The sequence below is a fragment of the Physeter macrocephalus genome, chromosome 3 (assembly GCF_002837175.3).
Source record: "Physeter macrocephalus isolate SW-GA chromosome 3, ASM283717v5, whole genome shotgun sequence".
In the NCBI taxonomy this organism is placed as follows: domain Eukaryota; kingdom Metazoa; phylum Chordata; class Mammalia; order Artiodactyla; family Physeteridae; genus Physeter; species Physeter macrocephalus.
The window spans coordinates 18522987-18538562 of NC_041216.1; the positions used below are offsets into that span (position 1 = coordinate 18522987).

At 38.6% G+C, this 15576-nt stretch overlaps 1 protein-coding gene across 8 annotated transcripts in view; it reads left to right on the forward strand.

The window, feature by feature from the left end:
• The window catches only part of HP1BP3 (heterochromatin protein 1 binding protein 3), a 36069-nt gene extending 22283 nt beyond the window's left edge, over window positions 1-13786 (forward strand). For 7 of the 8 annotated variants that reach the window (XM_024125346.3, XM_024125348.3, XM_024125349.3 and 4 more), the window contains 5 exons: window positions 3262-3352; window positions 8032-8191; window positions 9854-9965; window positions 11417-11530; window positions 12009-13786. In XM_024125346.3, coding sequence (XP_023981114.1) covers window positions 3262-3352; window positions 8032-8191; window positions 9854-9965; window positions 11417-11530; window positions 12009-12303 — 772 coding nt within the window. In that variant the 3' untranslated portion in view covers window positions 12304-13786. The other variant, XM_055083734.1, reaches the window with a different exon arrangement.
• Window positions 13787-15576: the final 1790 nt, after the last annotated feature.

The following is a 15576-nucleotide window of genomic DNA, read 5'->3' on the forward strand; positions in this document are numbered from 1 at the left end:
TTGGAAAGTGCAGGCCTACCTAGCATAGTAAGTAAAAATGCAAAGTCTGGAATCAGACTGCTCACATTTATAACCTGGTTCTTCCACGGCCTGGCTATGTGACCTGGGAGAAATGACTTAATTTTTCTGTCACTTAACTTTTCCCATTCAGTAAAGTATGGGCAATAGTAGTACCCATTTCTTGGGGTTGTTGTATTCTCTTGTTTATTCCACACATGTAAAACATTTACAGCAGCACTTAGTTAGCACCATCATAAGTACAGAATGGTGTGATACAGACTAGAATTTTTCAGAAAAAGGAGTTGTGCCTGGGAGTTAGCAGTGAGTTAAAAAGATGGGGATTGATTGGGCGCCATCCAGTCAAGATGAGGATCTAGTCGGGTCCCATCCCATTGAGATGGGTCTAGAGAATGTATAGAGTTTAGATGGGATGATAGAGTAGAGAAGGCATCTTAAAGGAGCTTCATGAGAAAATTTCGGAGGCAGGAGTTGGCATTCTTTTTGGGGAACGGAAAGAAGCCTGTGTCTGACTGGATCTAGACTAACAAGGGTTGGCACCAGGCCATGGAAAGCTTTGAAGCTGGGTGGAAGCATTAAGATCTGACACCTGATCAACTGAGTAACATATTAAAGGAGGCCTTTATAGGCTTATTGATCTAATAGTGGTGTGCACTATGAAAACAGCAGCACGGTGCCCAGAAGGGAGACCATGGTGCCTTGTACTAAGGTTATAAGAGTGATGAGAGAGAAAGGGCCGATCTGAGAAGCTTTGAAGCACTTGGTAAGTGTGGTCTTACCTGAAGGTAGGAGTGAGTGATAGAATTGTGAGATTTCTAAAGGCCCAGGATAAGGTGTATGCTAAGGTAGTGATTGGTATTGCTGAGAAAACAAAAATGTTAAGGTAACCGATTTAACTGATAACTCATTCCTGAAGCATTTGAACCTTCGTTAAGAAGAAGACTCTACGCAAAAAAAAAAAAAAAAAATGGGCTTCCCTGGTGGCGCAGTGGTTGAGAGTCCGCCTGCCGATGCAGGGGACACGGGTTCGTGCCCCGGTCTGGGAGGATCCCACATGCCGCGGAGCGGCTGAGCCTGTGCGTCCAGAGCCTTTGCTCCGCAGCGGGAGAGGCCACAACAGTGAGAGGCCCGCGTACCACCAAAAAAAAAAAAAAAAAAAAGAAGACTCTTCTCAGGGAATTCCCTGGCGGTCCAGTGGTTAAGACTCCGAGCTTTCACTGCCAAAGGCCTGGGTTCGATCCCTGGTCGAGGAACTAGGATCCTGCAGGCATCGCGGCATGGCCAAAAAAAAAAAAGAAGATTCTTCTCAGATTAGTTGTTTAATTTGATACAAGAGACTAGGGTTTCAGTGTTTAACTTAAGCTGTATGATGCTCCGTTGGAATCTAACTTACAGAGCAACTAATAGTAAAATTGTTTGACAGTTAAATCATTCCTTCAGTTGTGTTCCCAAAGCTCTATGTACATACTTCAACCCTGAACCTTATCATTCTCTACCATAATTATTATGTATTCATCATCTCTTAAATTCCTTGAGTTTAGTGACTAGATCTAAGTGTTTATTCCTGCATAACCATAATAAATACTCAGTAAATACTTGTGGGGTGAATGACTTTGAGTGTGTTTTGGGTTATGGCATAAATCCTGTTGGTCCTGAATGGAATAGCACTGGCTTAGAAATACTTGGATTGTGATTTGGCGGAGAGGGAGTTTCTTCATTTGGAGTGCCAGGATGTACAAGATTTGATAGCATGGTTTCTGCTCTTTAGCATCCTGTTAGAACAGGGGATCCCCTCCACCCTTCCGCCCCAAACATGTGGATAATGTAATTAATAACTCTAGTGTCAGCTCAGGCTGTAATACTTAGTGGTTAGAGAAAAGATTCAAAATTTCTTCTCCAAACAAAAGTATCAAAGCTCGATAAAGCACCTCAAGTGGTAATAGTTTGGCCCTCATCATTCTGCCCCTCATTGGGCTGCCAAGTTGTTAATCTTTTCAACTTAACTTATCAAGTAATCAGTTTCAAAGAAGTCTCATGATTTTCTGCTCCTTGGGTGCTATCCTAGTAATTCTGGGGAGGTGTGGCAAAACACATCTCTTAACTTTTGGGTTACGATTAACCCTTTCTTCACATGTCCTGTCGTTGGCCTGGGTGTATAGCTTTCCATTTTGTCTTGTTCCATACCACAGACCCCTTTAAGCCCTAAGTCAACTTGATTGATTTCTCCCTGCACCTGACATTCTTCACCCACCATTCAGACCATTGCTCCTTGACAGAGCAGCTTTTGCCTCAACACTTTGTTCTTATGTGTTTGTTTTGTTTTTGTTTTAATATTTTATTTTATTTACTTTTATTTTTTTGGCTGTGTCGGGCCTCGGTTGCAGCACACGGGCTTCTCTCTAGTTGTGATGTGCAGGTTTTCTCTCTCTAGCGTGGCGCGCAGGCTCCAGAGCGTGTAGACTCTGTAGTTTGTGGCACACGGGCTCTCTCATTGAGGCGCACAAGCTCAGTAGTTGTGGCACCGGGGCTTAGTTGTGGCCTGTGGGATCTTAGTTCCCGGACCAGGGATCAAACCTGCATCCCCTGCATTGGAAGGCGAATTCTTTACCACTGGACCACCAGGGAATTCCTGTTCTTATGTTTTTAATGATATTCAATTTCTTCTTGCCTGCCATTTGGTTTTGATGACCTAGTTTTTTGTTTTTGTTTTTGCTTTTTTTAATACAACCCTCTTAAGGCAGAGATACTATGTTAAAAACAACCTATTTTCTTTCTCAGGGAATTGTGTTTTATTAGGCTGACTTTAGATACTGGTTTGTAAAAAAACAACTCCATTTTTTGTTAATGTGTATATACTTTTAAAAAATCAGGAATTTTGCCACAGAGAATATCAGAATTAGATGGGACTTTAAAGATACCCATTCTTTGCTTGATTACAAAGTTAGGTTGCTATTGTAGTCTGATGGTAAAAAAGAGGCTTTTGGAGTGCCCTGGCAAGTTGGAAATTGGTTCTGTATGGTTCATAGTTCTGTATGTACAGGTAACGACTTAGTTTCTTTGCTTGAAGAAAAAAGAAATACCACTTATTAAGGGTGCCAACAATTTATTACTTTACTGTTTTAACAAAGTACTACACATATAATAGGAATCAGAACTTTAGTTCTTTAGAATAACCCTGGTTCTGTTTTTTTCAAATCTTACCTTCATTAATATATTTATTGTTATTTTATGTTTTCTCTGCAGGCCTCAGCTGTTGAAGAATGCTCTACAGAGAGCAGTAGAGAGAGGCCAGTTAGAACAAATAACTGGCAAAGGTGCTTCTGGGACATTCCAGGTTAGAGGCTAAAAAGGCTTGGTTGTAGAGAAGTAGTTCTCAGAAGTTGTGGTTTCAGGACCTCCTTATACTCCAAAAATGTATTGAGGGCCCCAAGAGCTTTTGTTTATGTGGGTTATGCATATCAATATTTACCATATTAGAAATTACAACTGAGGAAAATTTAAAATATTAATTCATTTTGAAAATAATAAACCCATTGAATGTAACATAAATAACAGTTTTTATGAAAACTGTATTTCCCATGGGACTTCCCTGGAGGTCCAGTGGTTAAGGCTTTGTGTTCCCAATGCAGGGGATATGGGTTTGATCCCTGGTCAGGGAACTAAGATTCTGCATATGCCACGTGGCACGACCAAAAAAAACCCTGTATTTCCCAAAATAAAAAAAATTTTAATGAGAAGAGGGTTACTATCTATTACATTTTTACAAAAGTCTTTACTGGCTACCTTAATAGAAGACAGCTGGTATCTGTTTTAATACATTTTGGGTTACATCTATGAAGAAAATCCAGCTCACACAGGAGTACAGTTAGATAAATGTGGAGTATTTTAAGATAATTTTCAGATAGAGGTTGATACTATTCTTTGATACTATACCAAAACTCAACAAATGATAGCTTTCTGTAATAGCTTTATTGAAATATGATTTATACACTATAAGATACAATCATTTTATGTTACAATGTATAATTCAGTGATTCTTAGTAAATTTACAGTGTTGTATAACCATCACCACCGTCCAATTTTAGAGCATTTCCATCACCCAAAAAAGAACTCTTGGGCCCATTTGCATCACTCCCTGTTCCCATCCCCATCCAAGCTGTTGATCTATTTTTTCTCTGTATAGATTTGCCTTTTTACATATTTCATGTAGGTAAAATCATACATTATGTGGTCTTTTGTGTCTGACGTCTTTCACTTAGCATAATATTTTTTTAGGTTTATCCATGTTGCAGCGTGAATCAGTACTTTCATTCCTTTTATTGCCAAATAGTATTCCACTGTATGGACCTGACACACTTTGTTTATCCATTCACAAGTTGGGTTATTTCTACTTTTTAGCTATTATGGTTAATGTTGCCTATGAACACGTATGTCCAAATCTTTGTGCGGATATACATTTTTATTTCCCTCGGGTATATAAGTAGGAGTGTGGATTCCTGGACTCTATGGTAAATTTGTTTTAAGAAACTGCCCAAGTGGCTGCATCATTTTGCATTCCCACCAGCAATGTATGTATAAGGGTTCCAGTTTCTCCTTATCTTTGCCAACATGTTTATTGTCTTTTTTAAATTATAGCCATACTAGTGAATACAAAGTGGTGTCTCATGGTTTGGGTTGGCATTCCCCTAAGACTACAGATGTTGACCATTTTTTCATGTGCTTAATGGACATTTATTTATCATCTTTGGTAAATGTCTATTCAAATCCTTGGTCTGTTTTTTAAATTGAGCTATTTGTCTTACTGAGTTAGATACAAGTTCCTCATCAGATATATGACTTGCAAATATTTTCTCCTAAACCCATGCTTTCACTTTCTTAATGGTGCCTTTTGAAGCACAAGTGTTTAATTTTGATGAAGTCCAGTTTATCATTTTTTTTTAATTGCTTATATTATTGGTGACATATCTAATAAATTATTGCCTAGCTTAAGATCAGGAAGATTTACTCCTATTTTTCTTTTAAGAGTTTTATGGCTTTAGCTCTTACATTTAGGTCTGTGATCCATTTTGAGTTAAGTTTTGTTTATGGTGTGAGGTTGCAGTTATAAATTCATGTTTTTGCATGTGGACATCCAGTTGTCCCAAAACCATTTATTGAAAAGACTGTCCCTTTCTCACTGAATTGCCTTGGTACCTTTATCAAAACTTAATTGACCATGAGTGTAAGGGTTTATTTCTGGATTCAGTTCTGTTCCATTGATCTGTATGTGAATCCTCATGCGACGATCACACTGTCTTGATGACTGTAGCTTTGTAGTAAGTTTTGAAGTTGGGAAATATAAGTCCTCAACTTTTTCTTTTTCAGAATTATTTTGACTATTCTGGATCTTGTGCATTTCCTTATGAATTTTAGGATTCACTTGTCAATTTTCACAAAAAATCCAGCTAGGATTTTGGTAGAGATTGCATTGAACCTATAGATCAATTTGGGAAGAATCACTGTCTTTACAATGTTGAGTTTTCCTATCCATGGACATTCACTGTCTCTTCATTTATTTAGATCTTTAACTTCTCTCAGCAGTGTTTTGTAGTTTTCAATGTACAGGTCTTATATTTCTTTTGTTAAATTTATTCCTAAATATTTTACTCTTTTTCCATGCTATTGTGAATGGAATTTTCTTATTTTCATTTTCAGATTGCTCATTGCTAGCCTATAGAAATACAGTTGGTTTGTCTTTTGATCTTGTATCCTGTGACTTGCTGAACTCATTTACTAGTTCTAGAGTGGTTTTTTTTCTATAAATTTTTTTTTTAACTTTTATTTTATTTTTGACTGCTTTGCGTCTTCGTTGCTGCATGCGGGCTTTCTCTAGTTATGGTGAGTGGGGGCTACTCCTCGTGGTGCACGGGCTTCTCATTGGGGTGGCTTCTCTTGTTGTGGAGCACGGGCTCTAGGCGCACGGGCTTCAGTAATTGTGGTGCATGGGCTTAGTTGCTCCCCGGCACGTGGGATCCTCCTGGACCAGGGCTCGAACCCGTGTCCCCTGCATTAGCAGGCAGATTCGTAACCACTGCGCCACCAAGGAAGCCCAGTTCTAGAGTTTTTTTGTGGGTTCCTTGGGATTTTGGGGTGGATTGCCTAGGATTTTCTACATATAGGATAATGTCATCTGCAAATAAACCATTTTACTTCTTCCTTTCCAATCTGGATGTCTTTTTTTTTTTTTTCCTCCATGCCTCATTGCACTGGATAGAACCTCCAGTACAGTGATGAGAGTAGATGTCTTCGTCTTTTTACCCATCTTAAAGGGAAAACATTCATTCTTTCACTGTTAAAGCTGTGGGTTTTTCATAGATGCCTATTATCAGATTGAGAAAGTTCTCGTCTATTACTAGTTTGTTGGAAGTTTATTATGAATGGCTGTTGGATTTGTCAAATGCTTTTTCTAAAACTCTTGAGGTGATCATATGGCTTTTGTCCTTTATTCTGTTAATATGATATTACATTAATTGATTTTGTGGTATTGAAGTATGTTAAAGGTGCCATGTGGAACCTGAAACCGTATCAGTGAACTCGTTGTATTCTGTTACCTTAAAATCCTTTGATCTGTCTTGAACTTTGAGTGTATCTTTTAACCATAATTTTATCACTTGGTCATTTGAAGAATAGTAGTTCATTGAATTATACAGTTTTTAAAATATTGGCACGTTTCATCAGACAGTAACAAAACTCATATCATTAATCACCCACTGATCTCATCAGAACAATGTTTAAGTATTGGGAAATTATTGTGCTGATGATGGTAGTTACAAGTTTTCCACAATTTAAATTTTCTCTTGAAAAGTTGAACTTATCATTGGCAACAAATACTCTTAGTTGTTTTCCTTGATATGACGGGCTCACTTAATTCATTTTCAAGAAAATGTCTACCAGATACCCAAGTCTCATTAACCATAGTTTTTCTGTTAATTGTTCCTTCAGATAAAAAGGATATTCCACGAAAAATGCAGCTAATTCAGCTCACAGCTCAATCACTAGGTGCTTTTCCTTGAGACTCCCACCATCCCTCCAGATGCAGCTGACATGCTTTATAAATTCTTCTCACTTTGCCCCATCAAAGTATCAAAAAGACATGCAGTGGAGTTGAGATTTTATAAAATCATTTTTATATCAAGGACATTCCTAAGTGAAACTGGGTGTTTTTTGTTTTTTTTTTCTTTTAACCATAAGCATATAGCAGTAAAGAATGCAGTAACTACTGGTACATTTCTGTGCCTCCCCAGGTAGCAGTGGTTTTACCCATCATTGTTTTTCCACCATTAGTGCAAATGTCATCACAGTGAAAAAGGCAAATCACATCTTAGTATTATTATGAAAATAGTTTTAACCTTGCAGATCCTCTGAAGGGATCTCAGGAACCCCAGGGGGGGGTTGTGGACCTTCTTTTGAGACACACTATTGTAGACCATACCTCAGTTTGTTGTCCTTTAACCTTTTTGCTTATTGGTGCTAACCTTTATTCCCCAGCCTTTTGTCCTTGAAATATGCTATCTAATTTTCTTTTGTATGATACCCTAAATATTTATCAAACTTTTCCTTTGCTCTTTTCCTTACAGGATTAAAAAGGCTATTTATTATTTTTATAAATACTCCATTTTTCAGATTCAGAAAAAAGGAAATATCCTCAAAAGTATTAATTTATTGGGGTCATAACAAGTTAACCTCCTTATTGGAGTAGAGCTGTCACTCTCTTTGGGTTAGGTTGGCTTTTGCTATTTTCAGTTGGATGGAGGGGTGGATAGAAGGAGAAAATATCCCTAGGAGGGTTGGGACTCCTCAGTTAGGTTGAATACCTGAAGAGTGGGAAGAGAAAGTCCCTAACCTGACAATTTATTGTAAAACATATCTGTGCTAATGCAGGAACTCCGACCCACCTGGTGCAGAGGAGTCTTGTCTTGACCTGCTTTGGGAGAGTGTTGTCTTGATGCTTTTCTCTTCCTCCTTGGAAAACAGCTGAAGAAATCAGGGGAGAAACCCCTGCTTGGTGGAAGCCTGATGGAATATGCAATCTTGTCTGCAATTGCTGCCATGAATGAGCCGAAGACCTGCTCCACCACTGCTCTGAAGAAGTATGTCCTGGAGAACCACCCAGGGACCAATTCTAACTATCAAAGTAAGACTCAGAGTTGAGCACATTTAACGGGGATCCAGGGGATTGTCTTGTGAAAGGATCCCTAGTGATCATGCTGTTAATGATAAAGCACTAACTACTGACTAAAAACCAAGAGGGAACAATTTACAAACTGATTTATTATTTACAAAAAAATAATCAAGACTTATCCTTGATTTATAGTGTCTGCTGAGGATCAGAATTTGATTTTACTTTGCTATAAAGATTTCTCTGATATTTATTTTTATTGTAATAGAGACAAATTTCTAGGTTCGAAACACCTCTCAAGTATAGTATCTTTTCACCTAATTCTGAATGTTTGCCAGAATATCTAATATCACCCAGAATCCAAGCCATTGTTTTAAAATACTTAGCACTTAGGTTATTTCTTATTGACTTAAGCCCTAAACAGAAAATACTTTCTTTCAGTAAAGTATATTTACCCTGTCAGGTGGTGATTTGAGATTAGAAACCTTGCCCTAGCAGCATTATCACATACAGATTAGTGAGAGTGTATATTTTCTCAGTGAACTATGAGAGTAGGCACAGTGGTGTAGGGTGAGGAATATGAAAATTAAGTAACAGAAAATGCAAACTAGAATATATTATTTTAAATGAAAAGCTAATTTTGAAGTCTTTATTTTTTTTAAATAAATTTATGTATTTATTTATTTTTGGCTGCATTGGGTCTTCGTTGCTGCACGCAGGCTTTCTCTAGTTGCAGCGAACGGGGGCTGCTCTTCGTTGCGGTTCGCGGGCTTCTCATTGTGGTGACTTCTCTCGTTGCGGAGCACGGGCTCTAAGCGCGCGGGCTTCAGTAGTTGTGGCTCGCAGGCTCTAGAGCGCAGGCTCAGTAGTTGTGGTACACGGGCTTAGCTGCTCCACAGCATGTGGGATCTTCCCAGACCAGGACTCAAACCCGTGTCCCCTGCATTGGCAAGTGGATTCTTAACCACTGTGGCACCAGGGAAGCCCCTGTATGGCTGTTTTTTCTCTTCCTTTACTTAAGATATATAATGTGTTTAATTGTGCATATTGACCCTGTAGATTATTCTGTGGTTTTTCTCTTTTGACCAAGTGTTAGAAGATGAATTTGGTTATTAACCTTTTCGGTGTCACTGATAATTGTGGCAGCTGTTTATTTGGACACTGAATCACTATAAAGTGTATTTTTATGTGTTTTTATATGAAAGATGAGAACTGGTGAGGCCTTTAGGAGCCATGATACTGTTTTGTTACTGTTTGCTGATTCTTGAGAAATTGGTTTTCTCTTTATAGATATCCTTCTAAATGCTTATCAGTACTTATAGGCACTCAGTAGATGTTCGAATGAATAGAAATGAGAGATTGAGTTTTAAGTTGGCTATTAACCATTTATGTGCGACTGTAGGGCAAGTCATTAGCCACCCTTGGCTACTATTCCACTTTCTGTGCAATGAGGAATTTGACACAATGGTCTGTAAAGTCTCTTCCCATTATAATTTAACTCTTTCCAAATTTATGGACACTTAATAATAATTTAGTGAATTAGTTAAAAATCCCTGTGACCACAAGGGATTCACTTAGCACATGTCAGGACAATAAATTGATGTATAACTGATTGTGGTTGAGGGAATTATCAAATCTGAATAAAGTACTTTCTTCATTTCTGAATTTATTGTTCAGTGCATTTGCTGAAGAAAACCCTACAGAGATGCGAAAAGAATGGGTGGATGGAACAGATCTCTGGTAAAGGATTCAGTGGCACCTTCCAGCTCTGTTTTCCCTATTACCCCAGGTAAGCACCTAGCCCATAATGTGAAGTATTGGTCATTGAAAATTTAAAATCTGACTCCAGATTACAGGTTTGGCTTAATTTATTTTGCCCTTAACACTGAACTGAATATACTTGAAAATAAAGACTACTTAAGGCAGTATTGTTTTAGAGCTGAAGGTTTTCATATAAGAACAGGGGGATTGGGGCTATCCTGCTGGAACTTATTGTTAGGCACATGTTCCTGAAATCAAGCGTTGAATTCTTTGAGATCCTTGGCCAGTCGATTAGATGTTCATTCCTTCTAATAAAGAATAAAGTACATGGTAATGACAGGAAGATTATTAGAGGATTATATATGTTTTAATGGTCCAGCACCAAGTAGGGAGAGCATTGGCTACTTCTAAGAATCCTAATCTGCCTCTTCATACTATAGAGACAAGGCTATTTATTTGAAAACTTGTCTCTTATACATATCTTTTTTTTTTTTTTTGCGGTACGCGGGCCTCTCACTGTTGTGACCTCTCCCGTTGCGGAGCACAGGCTCCAGACGCACAGGCTCAGCGGCCATGGCTCACGGGCCTAGCCGCTCCGTGGCATGTGGGATCTTCCCGGACCGGGGCACGAACCCATTTCCCCTGCATCGGCAGGCGGACTCGCAACCACTGCGCCACCAGGGAAGCCCTCTTATACATATCTTATTTATTCATTTAACCAAAAAAATGTATTGAGCACCTCCTATGGACCAAGCATTTTTCTGTGTACCCGTGCTTTCGCCTTTTTACACTTTCGTTTCTAGTAAAGTGCCATGACATGTACCACTAAAACCTATTTCAGCAGTATAGTGTAGCTTTCTTATATTGTTCTTTGTGCATAAACATAAGTGTATATTATTTGAGTTTTTCAAATGTTTAAATATTCTTAAAATCTTAAAATCATGCACGTACAGTGTTATAATTTAAGGACTTATTAATCAGTGGGATCAAGTTTTCTACCATTAAGGACAAAGAAAATTTAGAATATCCTTGCTGAATTTCTCAAAAACTTTGAAGAGATTCAGGCTTTATGACACTTTTGAGGTCTTTTGCCAGTATCATAAAGGCAAAAAATATATACTGCTGTGTAGGCTGTTCACCGCTGTATAGACCATTCACTGCTATATATTCAATGGCTGATAACAGTGCCAAACACATGTCAGGAGCTTAAATAATTGTTCACTAAATAAATGATGGAAGTATCAGTTTTATTAAATGGAGGGAGGAAGGGAGTGAGGTATGGTCTGGGACTTTTATAGATTTGTCATAACTTCATATGTTTGTTCAGAATAGGTTAAATTGTACCTGATATTTGTAACATAACTGGGGAGGGTGGGAGGAAGTGGGTCATGTCCAGGGAAGAGCATATCTAGGTTCACATTCTTTTCCTTGTCCTGATGGGACTTCTCTTTACCTAACTTTTTTTTTTTTTCTTACTAGCCCAGGAGTTCTGTTTCCAAAGAAAGAGCCAGATGATTCTAAAGATGAGGCTGAAGATGAAGATGAGTCATCAGAGGAGGACTCTGAGGATGAAGAGCCACCACCTAAGAGAAGGTGGGGACGTGTGGAAAACCCTTCTTAGAGCTGAAAATGACAGCACTAGGAGAGGCTGTGAAAAGTGTTGTAACAGTTCAGGATCCTTCTCAGATTCTTTGTGTAACATTTGAATTTGTCTTGTTCTTGAGCATTTAGAGGCTCTCTAAACTTGTGAAACACTGTGAATATGTAATTACTCTTTGGTCAAACCTCTTTGTGTGTGTGTGTGTGTGTATCCATAGTTTGTCTGGTTATTTGAAGAAAATTCCATATTTTTCTAGGAAAAACATGGAATTATGTGTAGACTTCAGGAATTGGTTGAGTTTTTATACAATTTTAGTAAAGCCTTTAGGTAAAAAGTAATAACCCACGTTCCTCTTCTTAACCTAGGTGACTTCTACGTGTGCTATTTCTTTTTTGGCAAAGTATCTGGTCATCCTGGTGAAGTGAATCTCTCAAGTACTAAGTAATTGCCTTTGCTCTTTGGTTCTCACAGGTTGCAGAAGAAAACCCCAGCCAAGTCGCCAGGGAAGGCTGCATCCATGAAGCAGAGAGGGTCCAAGCCTGCACCTAAAGTCCCAGCTGCCCAGCGAGGGAAAGCTAGGCCCCTGCCCAAGAAAGCCCCTCCTAAGGCCAAAACTCCTGCCAAGAAAGCCAGACCCTCACCCCCAGTCATCAAAAAACCTAGTGGTAGCTCTTCAAAGAAGCCTGCAGCTAGTGTGAGAAAGGAAGTGAAACTGCCTGGCAAGGGCAAATCCACCATGAAGAAATCTTTCAAAGCAAAAAAGTAAATTTTATAGGAAAAAAGGGTATCATGATGAAATTCAAAATCTTATTTTCTAAGGTCAGTGTGCATTTGTTTTAGTTTGATGCTTTTAAAATTACAGTTTTTTCCTCCCCTGTGAACATTATGGGGAAGGAATATAAATAAACCAGTTTAGCCATTTGTTAGCTTTAGGTGCTCTTCTTGGTGCCTGCCCCTCCCCCCGCACCCTCCCTCCCAGTCATTTTAATTTCTGCGATAATTCTGGACTTCCCTGAACTGTATAATCTATACTTGTCCTTTTTTCTCCCCCCACCCCAACCCTCTTTCTTTTTTTATGGTCAGCTTTGGCTTTTTTTTTTTTTTTTTTTTTTTCCCTTCTAGTTTTATCTAAACAGTTGCGAAGATTTTTATATTTGTTAGAAAGCATCAAGAATGGGATGCTAGTCAGGTGCTGGAAGTAAAAAGGAGGCAGTATAGCACTGACTGAATCATAAAGCCTCCTGCCTGGAGACTTCAGTTATAGCTCTAATAACTAATCTTATTTATAAAACCACTCCACTAGCCCCTTCTCTCCACCTATAAACACAGAGATGTCTTAGCTTTGGGAAGAGGCCAAAAACATTATGATCTCTTTCAATTCTGAAGATGCACCACTCCTTTGGGCCCCTTTTCACATTGATCAATTTCTAGGTATTTTTCATTGGCCCCTGGGCATTGCATTCCCTCAATAGCAAGCACAAGATCTCTCCACCACTTGTTTTTTGACTGAAGGGGAAATATAGGAACACACTGAATTTGTGATTTCTGGTGTTACCTGTGTTACCAAAAATCAAAACATAAAATCTTCTTAAATATATTTTTTAATATTTGGAGCATGAGTTGTCACTTCCTCTTTGCCTTTTTTATAAGGAAATGTTGGAGAGTTACACCATTGCTAATGTAGAAATGTTAAGTGGAAAAACATACAATTTGCTAAAATAAACTGTGGGTTTTTTCCCCTTCTTTCTTTCCATAGCACTTTTGATAACAAGCAAGTGGCTTCCTTTTTGAGTTATTTAAAAAGAGAAAAAAAAACAAATGAAGCCCGACTACCTAACCCTTTCTTATTTGTATTTGTTTTAGTATTGTGAAGTTGTGTTAAATAGCACTAGCTTTCTAAGAAATACTGATTTCTGGTTATCATTTATCTTCCCTGTGGCACTTGACATTTTAATTGTCTTAAACTTTTTGGTGTACATCTTCTGGCCCCTTGAGTGCTGCCAGAGGCGAAAGATGTTTGTTTAATTCATTCCATTTGCATTGTCTCCTGGGATCCCATTTGCAGCCTAAAGTGTGGCTGGGAATTGGACTTGAGAAGATTGGCTTGAATTAGATCCATAATCATGTGTGATCCCATCATGAGTTTATTGGAATTTGTGTTGCATGTAAAGCAATCTTTCCTGTTGTAAATCTTCCTTTTTTTATGTACATATATTTTGAAAAATATGAATAAACATGAAATTTTAAAAGCTGCTGAACTGTAGCTTATATTTAAAAGTTTCCAGTATATCCTCTGAAGTAGCCATAAGTGTTACACTTACTTTGAGTCTTTTCCGCTCCACTCCTTGCATTAGCCACCATTTTCTGTTTAAATACAAGCTCCAGTTTATTTGCTTTTTGAATTTTTATATGGATGGTAAATGTTTCTAACTACATTGAACCTGATTATTTAAGGCATAAGAGATTTTTAAAAATCATTTTGTATTTTATTAAGGTCCTTGTTTTCAAGATCATAAATTCCAGTTTTTCATGTTTAATGTCTACATATGTCCTTGGACTAGAAAAATACAGCACTGCAAAAGAATTGATAAACCCTAGAGACCTAATTCTAAAAGTAATTCTAATTTTCTGTTATGCTATTTAGCAGGTAATAATTCTTAATAGTACAGTTGTTAGGAACCTGTGCTAAGAATACTCTTCTGGAATCAAAAGTGACAGGATTTTGGTTGGTTTCTGTGTTTTATGATATTTTATTTTAAAAAGAAGGCCTGAACAGTCACCTGGTGGCTATGTTGTATATCAGGTACTCCACCATAGAGTGAGACACTTAGATCGTTTAAGGTCCCTTCCTACCCTGGCACTCTTAAATTCACAGAATTCAGGTAAGAACAAAACTGTCCTTGCTTTCAGCATGGGAAAAGACAAGAGGGCCATTGCACTCTTCCAGGGAAAATCCCCAGCTGTCAAAGACATGCACCTTCCTGACATTGAGACAAAAAGGTGTTTGGGTTTTTTCCCTTCCAGCCATTCTCAAGGAGCAGAACACAATTTTTACTTCCATGTTACAGAAAGGAAAACAGCAAACCCAAGAGATAACCCAGCAATTCTTCGTGTGGATCAGTGGCTTCAGTACTCTCTGTTAGTGGCTTTTAGTGAGCTCAGCTACAGTGTTTCATATGTCCTTAAACCACCTACAAACTGCCTTTGATAAATGAATCTCACAAAGTGCTGGGAGAGAGATTGTTGGCTTCTTAAAGCTCAAATGAGAAAGAAGAGATATACCACTACAGGAAGGGTGGAGTCCTTTCCTTAGTGATGTGACAAAAGCATTCAACACAGGTAGAACTCTATCCTAACCATCCATGCAGATTTAACTAAAGGAGGCCTGGTCCAGTCATGTCTATTGCCTATAACTAACAGGAAAATTACTTGGAAACAAGAGCTAGGTAATATACTAATACGTTGATGTTTTTTCCATCGTTGCTCTTTTATAAAATTTTGTCAGCCCCAGGATAGGCTTGCTAACCTATCCTTACACCTACTTTATTTATTTATTTTTAAATTTTTATTTATTTATTTATTTTTGGCTGCTTTGGGTCTTCGTTGCTGTGCATGGGCTTTTTCTAGTTGTGGTGAGCAGGGGTTACTCTTCATTGTGTTGTGCGGGCTTCTCATTGCAGTGGCTTCTTGTTGTGGAGCACGGGCTCTGGGTGCACGGGCTTCAGTAGTTGTGGCGTGTGGGCTCAGTAGTTGTGGCTTGCGGGCTTTAGAGCACAGGCTCAGCAATTGTGGTGCACGGGCTTAGTTGCTCCGCGCCATGTGGGATCTTCCCGGACCAGGGATCGAACCCTTGTCCCCTGCATTGGCAGGCAGATTCTTAACCACTGTGCCACCAGGGAGGTCCCCTTATACCTACTTTAAAGAACCTAAGAAGTTATTCTTGCTCAGGCCGAGATTCCCTTGCCATCCTGATCTGTCAGGAGAAAGAGGTTAAGCCAGCCTTACACGTGAACTGCTGTACTTAGCCAACTAAAAGAAA